Source organism: Anopheles gambiae, chromosome 2 (assembly GCF_943734735.2).
Source record: "Anopheles gambiae chromosome 2, idAnoGambNW_F1_1, whole genome shotgun sequence".
In the NCBI taxonomy this organism is placed as follows: domain Eukaryota; kingdom Metazoa; phylum Arthropoda; class Insecta; order Diptera; family Culicidae; genus Anopheles; species Anopheles gambiae.
In genome coordinates, this window is record NC_064601.1 from 49,128,951 (window position 1) to 49,144,931 (window position 15,981).

A 15,981-nucleotide genomic window follows, 5' to 3' on the forward strand; every position below is an offset into this window, starting at 1 on the left:
AGCAGTATATTAGTTGACGGCGACAATCTCGAGGTAATAAAGGAGTTTTGCTTTTTTGTTTTTTATCTTGGGACGGTCGTTACTTGGGACAACGACATCAGCACCGAAATCCGGAGACGCATTGTACAGGGGAATCGTGCATACGATGGGCTTCACCGACTGCTGAGAACCAGAAGACTTTGAGACCGCACGAAATATGAGATATATCGCACATTATCGAGTTTGGAGGAGAAGGACGAACCACGAGCTTGCTGAATTGTACGGCGAACCAAACATCCTGACGGCGAAGGCTGGCAGGATGCGATGACTGGGGCATGTTATGAGGATGCCGAACTCATGCCCCACCAAGAAGGTGTTCGACAACGATCTCCAGTTCGGCATAAGGCGCAGGGGAGCAAAGCGAACTCGATGGCTGGACCAGGTCAAGCAAGATCAGTTGGAGTTCGGGTGTCTACATGGATGGGATGCTGCAGCCAGGGACCAAGCATCCTGGAGAATAATTGTTGACCGAGCCAGCCATGGTATCAGTTGGTTCGCGAGCCGTAGTTTGCTTGGAGACCCCTTTGTTAAATGGCCACTCATCTAGAAGCGATTGAAATATTTAAAAAAAAAACATGTAAATAAATATTAAAGGAAGAAAATAATAAAAATTTATTTAATAATGTCAATTAATCCTTGATCTTAAACCGGGGAAGTAATCCGAGGCCCATTCTGAAGGAAGATATGGACTATTCTATTTGACTCCTATCCGAACAAGTCTAAGCTTGTAGGTATCATAATGGTTGTGGCCATCTCTGAACTGTAGGGTTTTTTTTGTACATCTTAGGACTCCTTACAACCAACATCTATTTTGTGTTGCTAGCTTGTATGGAGCTGTAAGCTGTTACAAGCTTATGGTAGTAGTATAAATGGGAGAACGAAACTGGGACATATCCAATTGCCTTTTTGTACATACAGTGGAGCGCCGTTTATCCAGATACCTATTAGCCGGCTGTCCGTTTATCCGTGCTGTTGAGAAATGACAGTTCAAAGCAAAGGTGTCATTGCGTTCTGAGTAGGTTATTTGAAAAAAAAAAAAAACGGGCGAACTCAAGTCCCTATGAGCCCGGATAAACGGCGCTACACTGTAATTGCCATATCTTATGGAAACAGAATACACCTAGTATTTTTTAACTTTTAACTAAGCGCACGATAGATCATTTGTTTGCCTGCGTGAAAGATGGAAGGGTGATGATTTGAATTTTCCTTAACCTAGCTATGGTTGATGACTAGTAGTATATTTAAAATTTGAATATCAAAAGAAGATTAAAGGCTTAGAATTAAAACAATTACTTAAATTAAAGCAATTTAAACAATCATTTGACAGTGAACTTTCCAACAATGCTTTTCTCAATCAGTAGACACTAATTAATCAAGTTGGGTTGTTATTTACAGATAAATATAGAACCATCTCTTTCGTCTCATTTATTATTAGCTCCCGCACAAATGCATCCCACTATTTAACGTTGCACTCGTTCTTTCACTCACCGATCTATCCCACCATCATCGACACCAGTGCATGAGATGTCGGTGATGCAAAACAGTTCAAGAAACGGGATCACCCTAAACGGAACGAACTAACATATTAAAAATAATCGCTTGTCAATACACTAACGGGTACAGCTGCAGCCATTCGTTATGTTTTAGTGCCCGGACGATTGCCTTCGCCCAACGTTGTCGGTCGTTCATGCGTTGGCCCTCGTGTGTTTCCAAGGTGTGGCGAAAAATTGATGTAGTAAAATTGGTAGATAGATAGATACAGAAAGAGAGAGCACTTTTGTCGTTATGCACATCCCATCCCCGCAGTTCACTCTCCATTGTTCTGGCTTACTATACATTAGAAAGGTGAGAGGGGCCTGTGTTGGAATAGGAATGCTTGTGATGATATCGCTAATCGTTGGAGCAAATCGTCTTTCGACGTCGATTGCACATTTAATGCCCTTCAAACAACCGACGGCTCCCGATCAGTGCACGTCAGCGCCGATCAGTGCGGATCATCGTGCAAAAGGGGAATAGCGCTGACCGCGTTGGCGATATTTTTGATACGATAAAAAGGTTCACTACTTTTAAATATATTCAACATGTTCATGTTCGTCCCGCTGACGCTGAGCACAGAAATCTTCTCGAGCGTATCGTTGTCTATTTCGTAGACGTTCTCTACAGGAATAATGTGTCTCTATGGGGCAGTCGAAGAAGTCGTACCTGAAATATGTGTTCGTTTTGCGTATACGTGTCCTTGTGTCTGGCGTGTCTGTCCTGTCGCGGTCCTACCGATGAGGGGAAGTCCTGGATTGCATACCGCAAGGGTACGCTGTCCCGCCCCGCACTGTATCGTCGATTGGAAGTTTTGTTTTATCTTTAAGTTTCCATACGATTGCTGCACGCTAATGCTGCGTTTCCTGCTTATTCGCCGGAGGACACGTTGGGCTACGCATGGGCGACACCTTCCTACATGAAAAACTCCTCCGTTGAATGGGACAGCGGCAGTCACGTACGCCCCGGCCGGTCCAGTATGGAAATTTCTATTACGCGCAGCCCGCGATACACTGGGTCCGTGATCTGTAGTCCCTTTGGATTGTACACCCGCTCGTTCTGCATCGCAATATATTTCGACACCTTCCGGAGACACTGCAAGTGGAACATTAACCCAACGTTTACACAGACACTGCGAACGAGTCGTCATCGCCGTTGCTCACCTTTTCGTAGTGCGTTTCCGTGCAAATGTAGATCAAGTACGCCGTGATACAGGCCAGACAGCCCTCGCAGTACGTGCTGCAGGAGCCTTTCTCCGCCTCCGCGAAATATTCGTTCAGTTTGTTCATGGTGCTCTCGAAAGTGTGTCTATCGATCTGCAAGGAAAAGCGTCAGCGCCAAATGAGCCATGCTGAGAGGTTCAGGTATCAACAACACTCCAACCAGTCTTACCCTACTCTCCAACTCCGGGGGGAAACGGTTCTGGAACTTGACCGACGTGCCTTCGCTGTAATCCCGCTGGATGAATACTTTCATGTAGTTTGGCTGGGTGGTGGCCGGTGTGCCCGGCTGGGACATTCGTACATTGGCCATAGCGGATGCTAGCTCGCGGGTTAGTTGCTAGTGCCCCCGTTGTGTTGTTTTTGCTGAACGCTCTCCCTTTGTGTCGTTTACATGAACGTACGCAAAATGCAGCACACAATCTTGCACAGTCACCACTCGACGTAGATTTCCGTGTAGCGAATTAGCTAACACATTTAGCAGTGGCAATATAGAACAGCGCTGAGCCGTACGGTCGAGGAAAAATTGCAAAAAGTATCAAATTTCTGCCACCGAAATGATAATGTTTTCGATTTTTTTCGTTCTTTATTTTTTCTCGTCTTCGTGTTGTCATATTTGACAACTGACATGAGAATATAAATATTATGACCATAGTAGCATGCTCCCATAGTCCCAAAGCAAAAGTTCACAATTGAATTGAAAAAAATTATAATGCAAGAAAGAAAAAAAAAATTGTACAATGTGATTGGCTGTAATGGAATTAATTATAAATTGGCAGATGCATTTTTGTTTAGCACACAAACTAGGACAAACCAATTGGATTTGCCCGTAGTGCCATATCCAGAATATCTACCTAAATGAAGAAAAAGGACAGATAGATACTTTGAGCAATAATCGACGAAACGGATGACAGTTTGAACTCGAAAATATTTGAATTAGGTGAAAAAGCCCGTTAGATACATCGATAAAAATTTCCTACTGGAAAATTTGTAGCATTTTTTCCAATGTTTCTTTTTAAGAGAGGAAATTATTCGAGTTTACATTTTTTTAGCAACGTTCCAATTTACTTTTCTACTGATCTATGAACACTTCACTAATAAAGAACCGAATACGAATTATAATTAAAAGAAAAACTGTACCAGCGATGATCTGGAGCATAATAATAATCAAGCTGTAAGGTAAATTTATTAACTTTTTTTTTGTTTTGTTACCAAAGAAATGTTTCAAATCCTAAATATAACAATTTTTTTTTTGCTAATCCGTATATATAGCGATATCCATATCACTTACACTAGAAAAATAGATCACAATTTAAAAAATAAAATACAAAAATAGATAGAAAAATATTTACTCACATGAGTGATTGTTCTGATTTTGAATACATTAAATAAAATATATAAATATTTTATAACATTTTTATTGCCAATTTTTATTTTTATTTAAAATTATTGCCAATCACTAAACCAATACATTTTTTGTCAGAGAAAATAAATGTGGGTTGAAATTTCACAAAAAGCTGCAGAAATTCCAGTTGAAACTTAAAGACTAATCAATTATTTCACTTAAAAAAATACTAGGTGCAACTCCAACCAAATTTTTTTTTCATCATCAGAAAAAAAGCTGTAGAAAAATACGGCTGATATACACTATGTACTATCGAACTATATCGCAACAGCTGCCAACGGTGTCAAGTGGTGTTAATTCCCATCCATTAACCACTTGTCGATTGATAGGCGATGGTTGAATTAATGAAAAGCACATTACTACCGATCATAATTCTCTGCCTTAAGCAGATGCACCAACTCCCTCCCCGGTTGCCGGTGGCGGAAATGCACTATCGTGGTAGTTGCCTTTTTTGCAGTTGAAACATTCTTCAAGAGCACCATCTGGGACGATACATTTATCGACTTTCCTTTGAGCTAATTGACTTTGTTTTGCATGCGCAAGGTTCACTGAATCAATGAGGACACTTGTTTGTTTGTTTGCTGCGGGATCGAGTGCAAACGCATAACCTGGTTTGTTTTTTCTGATCTTCGACAACTGTAGAGGCGAGCTAATGAGTGGAAGGAAATTATAGTAGTTTTGCTTTGAGGGGGTAGATGTGCTGAAATGAATTTTCCCGAGATATGAGTAACGAGATTTTTAATCGAAATAATTGGTATTTTTTTAATACATATATTCATATTGTCTCTGTAAGCATACTCTATAAAGTGATCCGTTCAATGTAGGAAACACAATACGGGACATCTTGCTGCCGTACTCCCACAAGCATTTCATTATTAAAATTCAAATCAAAGTGAAAACATTTTTCTTTATAAAAACACGCACTTTTACCATCGATCCATCAATCTATCGGAGTATCGGAGCGGATGACCACAATTACTCGCCGTAATCATGTCCGGTTTCACTTAATTCAGCTCAGCGTCCGGAACAAACGGGATCCCTTGCTCCCACAATCACTTTCTGTCGTGGTGTAGTGCAGTGGCCCAGCGTCTGGGTTCATTTAAATTAATCTCATTAAAAAGTGATACTATGCTAATTACAGCATCGATGCTGAAGGCTCTCCACTCGCGAACGACCAGACGCACCGAGGTTAATAACGATACCGAATGGCGCACATAGCCAGCATCGCCATCATCGCGTCCAAGGTCCTGGTCAGGGTCGTCACGACCCTTCAGCATGGCTTATGCGAAACGCGGCAAAACAGAATGAAAGAGGAGGGTTCATTCCGCTCCTCGCCCGACCGCTTGCGTCTTTTTCACTCGCCACCGCGCAGGGCGTTCCGGTATCGATCGTACAAGTGTCAGATGAAACATAATTGCAGCCGTGTTGACTGCACGTATGCTCATGTATGCACGGCGGCTGGACGAGGCGGAACCGCGAACTAGATCAGGCGGTGATTGGGACACTGACCGCCACGGCTAAGGGCGTGTGCGCTTGTCACGCGTACGTGTGTGTGTATGTGTGTTTATTGCCACTGTCGCCGGTGATTAGCATTCCAGCGCAAAATCTTGCGTGCACGTTGAAAGATGCTTCGCCTGTCTGATGATGATGAGCGATGAGCGGAACAGAGTAATGGGTTTATTTTTTGTACAACTAGATATGTTCTATAAAACATAGCTTTGGAAACACATAAAAGGTTACCCTAAAAAACAATGAACTAAAAAAGAGTTGAGTAGATGAACAATCATCCAAACAATCCAATACCAAAAACAACTTTACGTCCAATTCGAATTGGTTTTGATTGCCAATCGCATGCCAAGAAGACTATGAAAATACACGATAAGAACAAATGAACGATTATACCTATCGTCCCTAGTTCGATCGCAACCGCCTATTCCTTCCACACACCAACACAATGAGCTAATCTATAAGACCCAGGAGGTGGCTGTAGTGCTCGTTTGAATGAAAGTTTTCATTTTAGCAGGCCACTTTCACCGCCCGGTACGATGATCCCGGTCACGAGAGAATGGCCAAGAAGATGAAAAACCAGTTACCCTTATAAACTATCATCTTTGCATAATTAAAAAAAACACACCTCATATTGATCAACCATCTGCCGAACGTTCTATCTCACCCGAGGCTAATGTGGAGCGAAGATGGTTTTAATGTCGATTCCCGTAACACACTTTACACCTAAACCGAGATCTGGAATTCTGGATTGATTGGCTCGAGCATTGACGACTGTACGCTTAAGTGTGGCAATTTTCATTCTCACACTTTTCCTAGAAAGAATATCTTTTACGTGACTCTTAAACTCGGACGGGCAAAATATGAACATCGCACGATACAGGGGTTACCTCTTTATATGTAAACATACTTACGATAATTTCGTTACTAACAAGCTGCCGTTACAGGATGGAATGGTAAAATAATACATTGAAAGTAATGTATTAAATTATGATTTTTTTAAATGAAATACGCGTAAATGTCTACCAATATGGTAAACTAAACTGGAAACCCTGTAAGAAGCACGTAGAAATTCATAATCTTTACACCCACTCGACTTTGCTAGCTTCCCGGTATGAGTGGGTCATAAATTTTTCGACCTTACTCTAAAGTAAATAATTAACACCCTGCCCCGCAAACGATTGAGTGTTGCTAACGATATGGCCAGCTAAATTTGACCAAATGTGCCCATCCTGCAGATAAACGGATAATGTGTGAGTGTGTGTGTGTGTGTTCGTACATAAACATCACCCTAAATTTCAATGTGTTCAAATTGCTTGTACATTTTCTTTGAAGTGGCATCCTGTTATGGGTTTGGTAGATAGAAATGGGGTAAAAATACACGGTCTCTGGTTTTATTTTATCTCAATACGGCAAACGGTATGAAATGGCTCCGTTTCCCTCCGTATGACGTATTGCGATCATGATGGGGAATTTATATCACGTCTAATGAAGTATTAATCCCACCTGGCTAAGGCGTTGAATTTCATACACATATCAATCTGCAATAGTGTTACTGTTCGAAGTTTCGATAATAAATGAAAGAAATGAACAGCTTTGAGAATTTTAATAATATTTAATAAAAATTTAAAATTAAAACCATAATGGTTTTGAAAAAGTGTGTTTTTACTTTCTTATATTTTTCTTGACGTATCGATCTACGCGATAATGTCTTTCTATAAGAGGATACACTATATGGAAAAATAACCCATATAGATTTCTCACATCGAAAGACCATTGGGCGATGGTACATTTTTCATGTTTCCTGTATTCATGTTTTTTTAATTGAATTATTGAATCAATTATTACGTGTCTTGCAATTGTCTCGTAAAACGTGCTCAAAATGCATGTTCAAACGCATGTTCGACTATGGCTATTGTGCCAAATAAGAAACGGATGCGTCGATACGTCATTTAAAAGTCTGATGATATTGATCAGTGGTCTCCAACCTGTGGTCCGTGGCATTAATAGAAGTGGTCCGCGAAAAATTTGCTTTTTTTTAAATAGAAAAGTATGTTACAATAATGTTAACGTTCATTTTTTCCCACAATCATCATCATTTTTTCCCCAAATCATAATCCCTTAAAATTGCATTTTCAAAATGCACGTCTAGAATCAGATTAAAACCTATTTTTGATTAAATACTTTAAACTGAGTGTATAAAATACATGCCCTCAATTGATGTAGGCCGCGGCAAATGTATTTTCAAAGCCAAGTGATCCGCAATCCTAAAAAGGTTGGGGAGCACTTATATAGATTATTGGGAAATCGAGTTAAAATCGTTCACAATGCTAGAACAACCTCATGAAATAATTATAATTATAGCAATAATAGTTTCACTGCTAACATTACCTAAAACAGTATTGTAATACTTGGGCTCAGAAAGCACACGCATGGTTTGTGATATAATGTATCGGTTTTGTTCTGTTTATTCTACTCATATTGGTATAATCTTCAGCATATTTTTTCGGTAAGTTTTCTCGTTTCTAGTTTGGTTAATAAAGACCTTAATTTTGTTGTTTTCCTGTGAATAGTGTTTGTTCGTGTAATGAATGTTTGACGCAAAAAACTTATTTTCTATGCAATTTTAATCGAATGTGCTTGAATGCGTCTGACATTTTTGTTGATTTCGTTTCATTCAGAACATTCATCTTGTTGCTAGATGATTAAAAAATCATCAGCATTGTTCGCATAGTTTCATGGTGAAAACAGAAAATCCCGGAAAAGCGAAATAAAAGTTCCCGATAAACATTCTTTCCCCGACTATCGAATGCGCTGAGGTGAATGATAGATTCATTGGTATTGAATTCAATTCTATTGCATGCATTGCCTTTTTCAATTTCTACGAATAATGCTGTTGGGAAGAATTTGTTGTAAGTATCCCATTGTAAACATGAAGCAACGCTTTTTCTCGTTTTGGTCTCTCCATTTTACAAGTTGCTCTTGTTATACTGGGTAGAAACTGTTCACTTTGAAGTTGATCGTGCTCATACGACAACACAAAAATAATTCTCTCCATCGATGCTAAAAACTAGCCGAGGTGAAATTTTCATCATTTGCATAGCTTCATTCATACAGACAGGCTGCGGAACAATCCACGTACGATAGCCAGTCTCATCAATGGAATGGGCGCGAAAAATACACACTATTCATCGTTGAGCACATGGGTGCATAGCATAACGGAGTAATGATGCGTTTCGCTGGCCGGGGCGCCACGATTGATAGTGAAATGGTAAGGGCCACCCCGCCATTTACGCCCGGAGGAAGCGCACCAGGACGGGAACAATTAGATCCGGGAAAGTGATACGCGTGATCGTGGCACGAGGATCGCTTGGCGCGAGACCCGATCTAGCTGCTGGGCGGGTTTGAACCGGTGGACTGACCTGGAAAAATCGCTGCAGACGGGTGCTGGTAGTATAAAACCGATGGCCTTGGATAGCAGCAGTCACAGTGCATCAATCAGCAGCGCCTCGTGAACACATCGAACAAGCAGCAGTGCTCCAACGCGTGTGTTCAATAAACCTCTGTACGGGGTGTGTGCGAGCGTGTGTGTGTGCGTACGAGGTTCCCGTGTCCTACAGCAGAGAAGTGAACAGTGCAGTGTTGCTGTGATTGTACTGTGAAATCCATTCAAAAAGCCAAAAATGTCGCTAGGATATGGTGCAGTCGCGGTCGGTGTGCTGCTGTTGGCCCTGGTTTGTCAAGGCGCAGTCGGTGAGCCTGATCCCGGTCCGTCCGGTGCCGGCACTACTCCAACCAAACTGGACGACTACGTGCTCAACACTCAGTCCGAGTGTTACAAGTCCAAGCGGCTGCTGTCCTGCTTCAAGTATCGCTTCTCGCGTTACCTTTGGTCGTTCGCTACCGGGCGTATGAATTGGTTCGCCTCGGAGAACCAGGCCGTCGAGACCACCGGTGGGCTGAAGCTCGTGCGGCTGAACGAACCGAAGGAGGACGATGTGTTCCCGGAGGCGCGCCAAATAAGCCGTAAGTGTCGTTGTGATGGGTGAAAAGTGAAATGAAACAACCATCGTTATGTTTTGCAATTTCCCTTGCTTGTCCATCCCGTACAGAGTACGATAGCGAGATCATCAAGGGTGCCAAGTTCCTGCAACGATCACTCAACACCTTCATCGCAAGCCACGGTGTGCAGGTGGGCATGGGAGCGGAGAGTGGGGCTCGCTTCATGGCCGACGATGACTTTGAAGCCCGTGGCAAGAAGCAGAAGCAGCGCAAATGGAGCCTGATCCTTCCGCTCGCCGTCATGCTGAAGCTGGTGCATCTGAAGCTGCTCCTAAAGCCGATCCTGCTCGGTGTGGGACTCATCCAGGTGCTGCTGATTGCCGGTGGGCTGCTGCTGTTCCACTTCTTCCGTAACACGAATATCTGCAAGATACAGCCGCACGTCATTCACGCCCATTCCCACATCTCGAGCGAATCTAGTCCCGGTTGGTTGAAAAGCCCACCAAGCAAAACATTAAGACAGCAAGGCTGACCTTACACATTCTGCTCTACTTTCAGAACTGTCCTATGCCTCGTACGGTGCGTACCCGTCCTATTCGGCCTCCCCGTACAATGCGTACAGCAAGGATTGGGCCAGCAACCGAGCGTACAGCGGATACAGCTTCCTCGATGCCATCGATAATCATAAGATCTAGAACATTCAGCGCTACCCGTTCCATAGTGTAAACCCTGCTGACGGTTCGAGCCTCAACCTTTCCCCACCCTGGCTACTCTAGTCCTGCTTCCATCTTGACAGCACATTTTCGCCTCTCTCTCTCTCTCGCCCTCTGTCCGTAGCATTGTTCTTTTCTTTTGCCAAACACGTCATTCCCTATCTGATGCTTCATTTTTCCTGCTTAAGCACGCACCCTCTGCTTTATCTGTAGCTTTTTTTCAATTTTCACTTCATTCTTCACTCTTCGTATTCCATCTGTTGGCTGCTCATTTTCACGCTTTTGCACCAAGCTGGAATTTATGTTTCCCTCTTATCAAGAGCTTGCCTGCACACATTTTATTCCTCTGCTCGTTCCTCGGGGGCTAGTGGTAATTTGATGATTAATGTATTTATTTGTTGATTTAATTATTTATTGAATTATTTATTTGTTCGTTTGTGTGGCATTGCAGCCCATAGTAAACCTAGGCCCAGGATAAGATTCCCACGCTCATGCTCTTGATAGGAGAAGAGAAGAAGGCTAGCCATGCTGAAGGATACGGGTGACAGTGTCCTGCGTCTGGTTAGCCCACGTAGATAGAATAAAACAAAAAAACTTAACACGGATGCGGTGAATAAATCGTGTGAAAATACAACCAAACTTGATGGACGTTTTTATTTGCTGCTCCGGGTTCTACCGTTCTGCTTTAAGCTCCTGCTTGCGACCCTTGTCTGCAACGGGTAGACCCATCGTAGTCGTGTTCTCCCGGAGGATACACAATATGGGCTCATTTTTTATCGATTTTATATCCGACACTTAATACTCATCGAAGGACGAAGGGTCATCGACAGCCTGACTAAGGGCTTTTTATCCAGCGTCCGTCAGCTCTTGTTAACACTTTGATGGTCGTTTGCATTAAATTCTTTGACAGGCCTGCACAACGCTGTGTAGTTAACCAGTTACTTCGTTTCGAGAAATGCTCTAGTGTGGCTTGATTGTAGAGACGCATTATTTGATTTATATTTAATTTATAACGAAGGTTAATGCTAGGTAAAGACGGACAATGCAGCATCCAAACTGAGAACAATTTTTTCGGAAGTTTTATTACACGAAAGTGTTTTCATGATTATTAAGCAAAAATCTGGCGAAAGGCCGAGAATCAAAGCAATAAAAAATATTGTTTTCTGGTGGTATATATATCCTGACACTAAAGTGGGAAAAACGGACACTATGTGGTAAGGAAAGATGGACACCGGATTTGCTATTACACGCTCCATGCTGATTGGGCACTTCACGAAACCCAATATCTTGCTTCGACTTGGACCACTTTAATCAACAATAAAAAGCGAAATTGATATGACATCGTTTAGGAATAGATGAGAGATTCTATGGGATTACAACGATCAGAAATTAAAATTTTGACATGGTGGAAAAAATGGCTTGATCTATTAACCCCTCCTGCTTGAAGTCCCTCAAACTTGCTGGGGTCGTGGACTTTCGATTGTTGTACTGTAAGCTACAACAACGTCAGCTCTTAGTACGGGATATTTAAATAATACATGAGTTTCTGTATTCTACAAGGTGTTAGAAGTGGCGATTACAATTCCTAAATTCGCGGCTTAATGAACCGTCGTTTGAAGAATGTTAAGTTTAGTTTAGTTTAGTGTTTATTAATCGAAAGACTATAGCACCCTTTTGAGTCAAATTTTGTTTACAATAGACATTAGATAACGAACAGAACATTAAATATAGTTATTGTTGGACGCATTCCGAACACTTAAAAGTGAAGTTAGTTCCGTTATCGTCATTCTAGGCTCATAGATATCGTAAGCTGAATTTAGTAGACGGCACATACAAAAAAGGGGGTTGCGAGAGCCAAAGATTGACCGGGTTTCAGCGACTGCCAGCATTGGCCAGCGACGGAGTATTCTGGCAGGAACATAGAGGTGAATCCTTGAAAGCAGCTCGGGACAGTCGATGGTTCCGTTTAAGATTCCCGTGATAAATGCCAGTCTGGCGTGCTCAACACGTTCGGTGAGGGGCGGGATTCCCAGCAGCAAACACCTAGTCCTGTAGTCGAGACGACGCGGCGAAGCGCGTTGCTTTCCGTTGGATGGAATGTTTTTATGTACGTGCCAGGACGTGGAAAGCAATAGGATATGTTAAAATACTATAAACCTTTTCAATTTGAAACGTTCTCTACAAGTGTCCATTTTACCCTACATAGTTTCCATCTTTGCCATATGAAGAGCCGTCTGTCTTTCTCAAATATTTTAAAACTGCACAAAAAATAAGGTTTTGATTCTTGAAAAAAACATAAATGTGGATAGAACCTGAAAAGTTTCAACACATTTTCTGATGAAAAATGAGTGTCAGATAAATTATGCATATTTTCATGGTCATTTAATTGATATATGTCTAGATTTTGTAATTAAAATACGGCTAATGGCGTAATAATGTGAATCGAAATAAAATGATGTAAAATAGCAGTTTATTATTATTATTTTTATTATGTTTTACTACATTCACATCTCCTTACGTTCCTCCTATGGCAAAACAACCGTTGTCGGTCAGTAATATAACTACAAAATAGTTCACTATGTTTTGAATAAAAAAACAGATTACTTTAAATCTGCAGGTGTAGGCTAAGGAATTTAGTAAATGAATTATATGAATTTAAGATATATTTATGTTTATGTTTATGTTTATGTTTATTTGTCTATCGATGGACAATAATGCCCTCTCGAACCATTTTTGCAATGTTTTACAATGAGTTCTTTACAATGGATTACAATAACATAGAACATAAAAATGTGCACTATGGAACCAAGTTTAACACAGAAACACGATCATTAAACTCAGTTGGCGAAATCCTCGGCTCAAAAGCGTCGCTGACTGCGTTGAAAGCACGGCACATGAGTAGGAACGGGTCAGAGGAGCCAAATTGCGTTCTACGGTCGTCGAGGGCCAACATTGCCCGAGTCTGGAGCGGCCTGGCCGGAACGTACAGGTTGATGGCAGCCAGTAGTGACGGAGAGTCAATACGGCCGTCGAGAAGTCCCGTGATGAACGACAACCTGGCTTTTCGTATACGCTCACTTAGGGTGGGTAGCCCGAGTAGTAAACACCTAGTCCGGTAATCGAGCCTTTGGTTCCATGAGCGAAGTGCAAATCGTGAAATTTTTCGCTGGATTGATTCCAATCGAGCTAACGGACGCGCTGCAGTTGGCCACCATACGATATTTGCATATTCCATTAACGACCGGATAATAGAGAGCCTTGGTGCAAGGTATATCATTAAGCTCGCGAGTCATATTGATAACTAGTCCTAGCATTCTATTGCTGGTGGCTACTACATGATCCAGCTGATCCTTAAATGATAGTTTTGTATCAAGCAAAACACCTAGATCCTTAACACATAGTTTTCGCACCAAGGACTGTCCCTCAAGCGCATATTCATACAATGATGGGCAGCGAGAACGACTGAAAGTGATGACTTCACATTTATGTGTGCATAGGGATAAAGCATTACGGTTGCACCAACACTGGAACTCATGCAAGGAAGTTTGCAGTCGGGCGTGGTCTTCTGGTTCACGAATAACACGAAAAATTTTCGCGTCATCTGCGTACAGTAGATGATTATCAGCCGGAAGGATCAATGTCGCGTCGTTGATGAAAAGAAGGAACAGCAAAGGACCCAGGTTGCTGCCCTGCGAGACTCCAGAAGATGCATGCACTGGACTTGACATGTACGGGCCTAACTTCACAGAATATTGACGATCTGTAAGGTACGATCTAAGCCACATTATCATAGGGTTTGGGAGACCAAGTAAGTCGAGTTTCGCTAGCAAGATGGAGTGCGATACACTGTCGAATGCTGCCTTGATATCCGTATAAATAGCATCTAGTTGTAAACCGTTATCGATAGATTTATGGCATTTGCTAACAAATTCTAGTAGATTAGTCGTTGTAGATCGCCTGGGTACGAAACCATGTTGATTCACACTAATATAGTTGCAGGCCGAGGCCAACAATGGCTCGTAGATTAGCATTTCGAACACCTTTGCACACACGCTGAGTGAGGTTATGCCACGATAGTTTACAGCATCATTCTTACAGCCCTTCTTGTAGATGGGTGTCATCCACGAAGATTTCCAAGTGGCAGGAAAGGTTCCACACCTCAGGGACTCCTTAAAAATCTTCATCAGCGAGGGAGCAAGCGCAGAAGCACACCACTTTAGAATAACGGCCGGTATACCATCTGGGCCAGGGGTATATGAGGATTTGACACGTTTGATGGCAGAGATGATCGTATCGACAGTGATGACTGGTAGCATAGGGAGCAGTGCACCAACAGGTGTGTTAGAGAGAGCATCGGCCACATCTTCTGGACCAGTAGTTTGAGAAGCGAAGTTGTCCTTGAAGCGCAAGGCAAACAATTTACACATTTCTGGCAGGGAACAGGCACTGTCACCGTCATAACGTATAATGCTTGGTAGCCCAGCAGATTTTCGTTTTTTGTCCATATAACTCCAAAAGCGCCTAGGGTACTTGCAGAGGGAACGTGCAGTTTGTTTCAAATAACTTCGGTGACAGGATCTATTATATCGGCGATAGAGAGAATGAACTCTGTTGTAATAAAGACGTGACGTGCTGTTTCGTTCTGCTCGTTGATCAGAATAGGCTTTTCTTTTTTCTTTTTTTAATGCATTTAGTGTGCGATCAGCCCATGGTGGTCCACGACGAGGAATTTTAACAGGAGTGCATTCACATATAGCAGATCTCATGAACTCACAAAAAGCCTCTGTGGCATCGTCAATGGTTGAATAGTCCGAACAGTTAAAAGAATTGTCAAAAGATAAAATCAATCGCTCCAATTTTGGAAGGTCAACACGAGCATAATTCAGTTTTTTATCAGCATCAATGGCTGTAGCGATCGTAACTGGGGCTACGTTGTCCAAATCAAAGTCAAGCGGAGGGTGGTGTTCGTCGATAGTAGTAAGGGGATATTCACAGACACGTATTGAAGAACATGTAGATGCAGCTGGCCAATTTGCGTAAATTAGGTCAAGTATTCGCCCCGATGAGTTAGTATTGAAGTTAAGCTGGTATAGTCCACTCTGATGCAAACCATCAACGAACTGGACACTGCGCGCGGAGCGTGCATGAGGCTCATAGAAATCAAAAGCAGCTCCATTTTCCTCTGACGCCGATGTCCAGGATAGCGTAGACTGGTTGAAATCACCAATAAGCATGAACCTGTCTCTCGGACCAAGAGTAGTGCAGATATTAGTAACGAAGTCGATCAATGCACTTATTTTCTCCTCATTCATGCTATGGTTAGGAGGCAGGTAGGCAGCGGCAATAAACAAACGGTGGTCGCATAACTGAATACATACGCAAGTGAGTCCTAACAGTGGCATGTTATATATGTTTTCTTTTATATATATATATATATATATATATATATATATATATATATATATATATATATATATATATATATATATATATATATATATATATGTTTTCCTTTTTTTATCTTCATTGTATACTGATTATCAAGTCAGCGCGAACATGTTTG

At 41.9% G+C, this 15,981-nt stretch overlaps 2 protein-coding genes across 2 annotated transcripts; one reads left to right on the forward strand and one right to left on the reverse strand.

The window, feature by feature from the left end:
• Positions 1 to 1,427: 1,427 nt before the first annotated feature.
• On the reverse strand, positions 1,428 to 3,417 carry LOC1273944 (golgin subfamily A member 7). The gene is made up of 3 exons (XM_312998.5): positions 2,965 to 3,417; positions 2,736 to 2,888; positions 1,428 to 2,667 (listed from the first exon to the last, which is right to left on the reverse strand). The coding sequence occupies exons 1-3, from the start codon at positions 3,103 to 3,105 to the stop codon at positions 2,527 to 2,529; spliced, it is 435 nt and encodes a 144-aa protein (XP_312998.4). The 5' UTR covers positions 3,106 to 3,417; the 3' UTR covers positions 1,428 to 2,526.
• Positions 3,418 to 9,172: 5,755 nt separating this feature from the next.
• On the forward strand, positions 9,173 to 11,057 carry LOC1273945 (uncharacterized). The gene is made up of 3 exons (XM_312999.5): positions 9,173 to 9,729; positions 9,816 to 10,190; positions 10,264 to 11,057. Exons 1-3 carry the CDS (start codon positions 9,387 to 9,389, stop codon positions 10,398 to 10,400), a joined length of 855 nt encoding a protein of 284 aa, XP_312999.5. The 5' UTR covers positions 9,173 to 9,386; the 3' UTR covers positions 10,401 to 11,057.
• The last annotated feature ends 4,924 nt before the right edge of the window (positions 11,058 to 15,981 follow it).

Excerpts from the sequence above, each read along its gene's own strand:
- LOC1273944 (XM_312998.5), bottom strand. The coding sequence starts at position 3,105 with ATGGCCAATGTACGAATGTCCCAGCCGGGCACACCGGCCACCACCCAG. Across the intron at positions 2,889-2,964 it reads CCCCGGAGTTGGAGAGTAGG|ATCGATAGACACACTTTCGA; the intron begins GTAAGACTGGTT and ends TTTTCCTTGCAG. Across the intron at positions 2,668-2,735 it reads CGGAAACGCACTACGAAAAG|TGTCTCCGGAAGGTGTCGAA; the intron begins GTGAGCAACGGC and ends TTCCACTTGCAG.
- LOC1273945 (XM_312999.5), top strand. The coding sequence starts at position 9,387 with ATGTCGCTAGGATATGGTGCAGTCGCGGTCGGTGTGCTGCTGTTGGCC. Across the intron at positions 9,730-9,815 it reads GGAGGCGCGCCAAATAAGCC|AGTACGATAGCGAGATCATC; the intron begins GTAAGTGTCGTT and ends CATCCCGTACAG. Across the intron at positions 10,191-10,263 it reads CTCGAGCGAATCTAGTCCCG|AACTGTCCTATGCCTCGTAC; the intron begins GTTGGTTGAAAA and ends CTCTACTTTCAG.